This window comes from Pyrus communis, chromosome 2 (genome assembly GCF_963583255.1).
Source record: "Pyrus communis chromosome 2, drPyrComm1.1, whole genome shotgun sequence".
Taxonomy (NCBI): Eukaryota; Viridiplantae; Streptophyta; class Magnoliopsida; order Rosales; family Rosaceae; genus Pyrus; species Pyrus communis.
The window spans coordinates 19,317,427-19,320,400 of NC_084804.1; the positions used below are offsets into that span (position 1 = coordinate 19,317,427).

General features: G+C 35.6%; 1 protein-coding gene across 1 annotated transcript; it reads right to left on the minus strand.

Annotated features, from left to right (window-relative positions):
• Window positions 1–218: 218 nt before the first annotated feature.
• LOC137724918 (transcription factor bHLH84-like) lies at window positions 219–1,952 on the minus strand. The gene is made up of 5 exons (XM_068463561.1): window positions 1,362–1,952; window positions 971–1,216; window positions 615–680; window positions 421–486; window positions 219–299 (listed from the first exon to the last, which is right to left on the minus strand). Exons 1-5 carry the CDS (start codon window positions 1,950–1,952, stop codon window positions 219–221), a joined length of 1,050 nt encoding a protein of 349 aa, XP_068319662.1.
• Between the last annotated feature and the right edge of the window lie 1,022 nt (window positions 1,953–2,974).

Sequence of the window (2,974 nt, forward strand, 5' to 3'; positions counted from 1 at the left end):
CTACATCCATCATCACCAATATGAGTTGTATAATTCGCATATTCATCTGCAATCTAGGTATTCAACAGGGGCCCTTTGTAATGCTGAAATTAAATATTATTGGCAGATGCTAGTTTCTTTATTAATTTTTGTGTGCCCTTATTTCCATGGCCAAAAGACTTTGTAGTCTGTTCTACCACAATAGCAGATCGACCTCCTACTACATCCTATGAGTTTCATCAAGAATTTAAGTCGATCCCAATGTTTATTCCATTGTAAGAGATAGGAGCAAACATCCACATATCATCCGAGCTTAGGAGCTGCAAAATAGAAACCGAAAAAACAATATTATTATATCACTAAATCAAAACTTCTGTTCAGATTTAAACTTGAACGTGAATATATATTTCATTATTTCAGTTCTCTTTCTTTTGGTATTACCTTTATCTGAAGCTGTAAGAACTTCACATACTGGGTAGCCTCCTCAAGCATTGTGCTGAGATCAACCTGCATTGCCCACAAAAAAAAAAAAAAAAAAAAAAAAATTCATATTAGGAGAACTTAGTTACATGCATGGGGCTCTTAAATAATTACACCCACTCTTATATTATTAGAGTTTATATGCTGACAATTACCTTTGTTCCATTTGGTACAAGGTTCTGCAAAATTCTTAACCGCGCGTTTATTTTTTCTCTTCTTTTCTGCAGGATATGCATAGAAACTTGATCAGTTTTATCTGTACTACTAGGCGCTTCATCTATACTAACATTGTCGTCAACCATAACATATGAAATGTCAACTATACCCCTATTGGAAAAAAAGCAACTTTAATACAATGAACTAAGGGTTATACAATGATTTTCCATTCAAGAACTATACATTTTCTACTTTCAAGACTTTCAACATCCTCATCCCTCTAGTATTGATCAATAGAAATCTCTTTTTTCAAGAAATTGGTAAATATATACTTCAGAGTACTTTATGGACTTACCTTCGCATATATGCTTTGGGAACCAGTTGCCGATCCCCTACTGGCTTTTGTCCCTTTTGGACTCAAGATTGAAGTACTCACGCCTCTACTCAGATCGTGATGAGAACCATTAATGGAGTCATCGTCCCCTGAGCAGCAACTGCTTGAGCTCTGTCCTTTGGTGCTTACATCATTATCTTCAATGTCTCCGCTTGAGACCGCCTTTTGGCCCTTCTTCGCCTTCATATTCCTCTGATTCTTTAGCACCTACAAAATTTAGTCATTTACTTATGATTGGAGATGCTCACACATTCTCATTTTTTCAAGTTAAAAAAATACGATAAAAAATAAGCATCACCAATTAAGTGCATGAAAGAGAGATTAATTAAAGCTTGATCTTGTGTATACTTACATCTACTGAACTGCAAGGCCTTTTATTAGAATTTTCGGAAACCATAACTTCATTTTCCATTGCAGGTTCCCGTATCGCCATCTCATGATCAGACTCCCTATTAAGCTGCAGAAGCTTGTCATAAATAGCAGCTCCCGGCTGGTTTTCAATATTGATATTGCTCAGTTCTTGGTGATGATCCATGCCATATTCTTCGCCTTGAGTGGGAAACAAGTTGGTATCATTGTCGTCCCATGGACGAAATGCTTCGGAGTTGTGGTAACTTGTTTCCACAATACGGTTAGGATTACCAATGTAGTGGTTTGTTTCATCATTGCTCATAATATAAGTACTACTCCCATTTGAAAAATAAAGATCAACCATTTCTGAAGAATATTGTGAACCTTGATAAATGCCTTCCATGTTAGATGTTGAAAAATCATAGCTAGGACAAATTGCAAATGGGATTGCTGAGCTTGAAGCCTCATTCATCTCATTTGTGACGGAACAGTTAGCGAGCAACTGGGACATGAACTCCGCCTCCTCATCGGAGGAGTACATTGCACCAAGTGAACTCGATCCACCATTTGCAATAGCTGCTGCAGATTCCATATGCATGCTAAATGTATAGAGAAGTCTTTTTTTTTTTCTTTTGCTTTAGTGCTAATAATTGTGAAGGAAGCTAGACTTGTTTGGTGCTCTGGACGAAGGAGATTGGGGCATATTTATAGACAGGAGTAGCCAACTCAGTTTGAATTCCAAATAGAATTTCCCTTATTAATTCTTAATTATCAATCATTAACATGAAATAGTCTATAATCTTTAAACAACGGCATGGGGCCTTGTACAGCTAAAAAATATTTGCAATTTCATTATTAATGTTCTATATCTTTCAATATTTGTTAATGTCGACCAATATTTTTTAGGCCTAATTAGATTATTAATACCCGTAGTGATAGGGCAGTTGAAAAATTGTCCATGTGGTGAAAAAAAAAGGATTTAAGCCCATGGTGAAGTCTGCTAGGATTTATGCCCAAAATTGAAAATTCCGTCTATTTTCCCTCACGTGAGGCTCACATGTGAGACTAAAAAGATAGAGTTAGCCTCACATGTAAGCTTCACGTGCTAACAATTAACGGAGAATTTCGTTTTAGCCTCTTATGTGTGGCTCACATGCTAATAATTAATGAAGATGGCGAAATTTTCAATTTTGGCCTAAATCCTAACAGACTTTACGACAGAAGCTTAAATTCTAATTTTTTCACCACATGTGCTATCTTTCGACTATCCTATTACCACGGAACTATTAATCCAATTAAACCTATTTTTTATGCCGTTGTTGGATAAAGCCTACATCAATAATTTTTTTTTCTTTCTTCTTTTGTCAAATACATCAATATTTTTTAAAGATTAGCAATTGCTGAAGTTCTATGGAAATAATTTTGAATTAAATATTGGTCGACATTAAAAAATATTGAATGGAAAAACCGAAATCGATCGAGATCGAATTGAGCTGCATCAATATATAAAATGTGAGTTGTGGATATTCCTTTGACATTCTTGATGTCTACATATGGCTTCATACAAGTCATAGGATCGGATGGATTAATCCCACGTCCGAAAGCCACAACAAT

Coding starts and splice junctions, on each gene's coding strand:
- LOC137724918 (XM_068463561.1), bottom strand. CDS start 1,952: ATGGAATCTGCAGCAGCTATTGCAAATGGTGGATCGAGTTCACTTGGT. Junction 487..614: donor TTGTACCAAATGGAACAAAG/GTAATTGTCAGC, acceptor TGGGCAATGCAG/GTTGATCTCAGCACAATGCT. Junction 300..420: donor TCTTACAGCTTCAGATAAAG/GTAATACCAAAA, acceptor TCTATTTTGCAG/CTCCTAAGCTCGGATGATAT.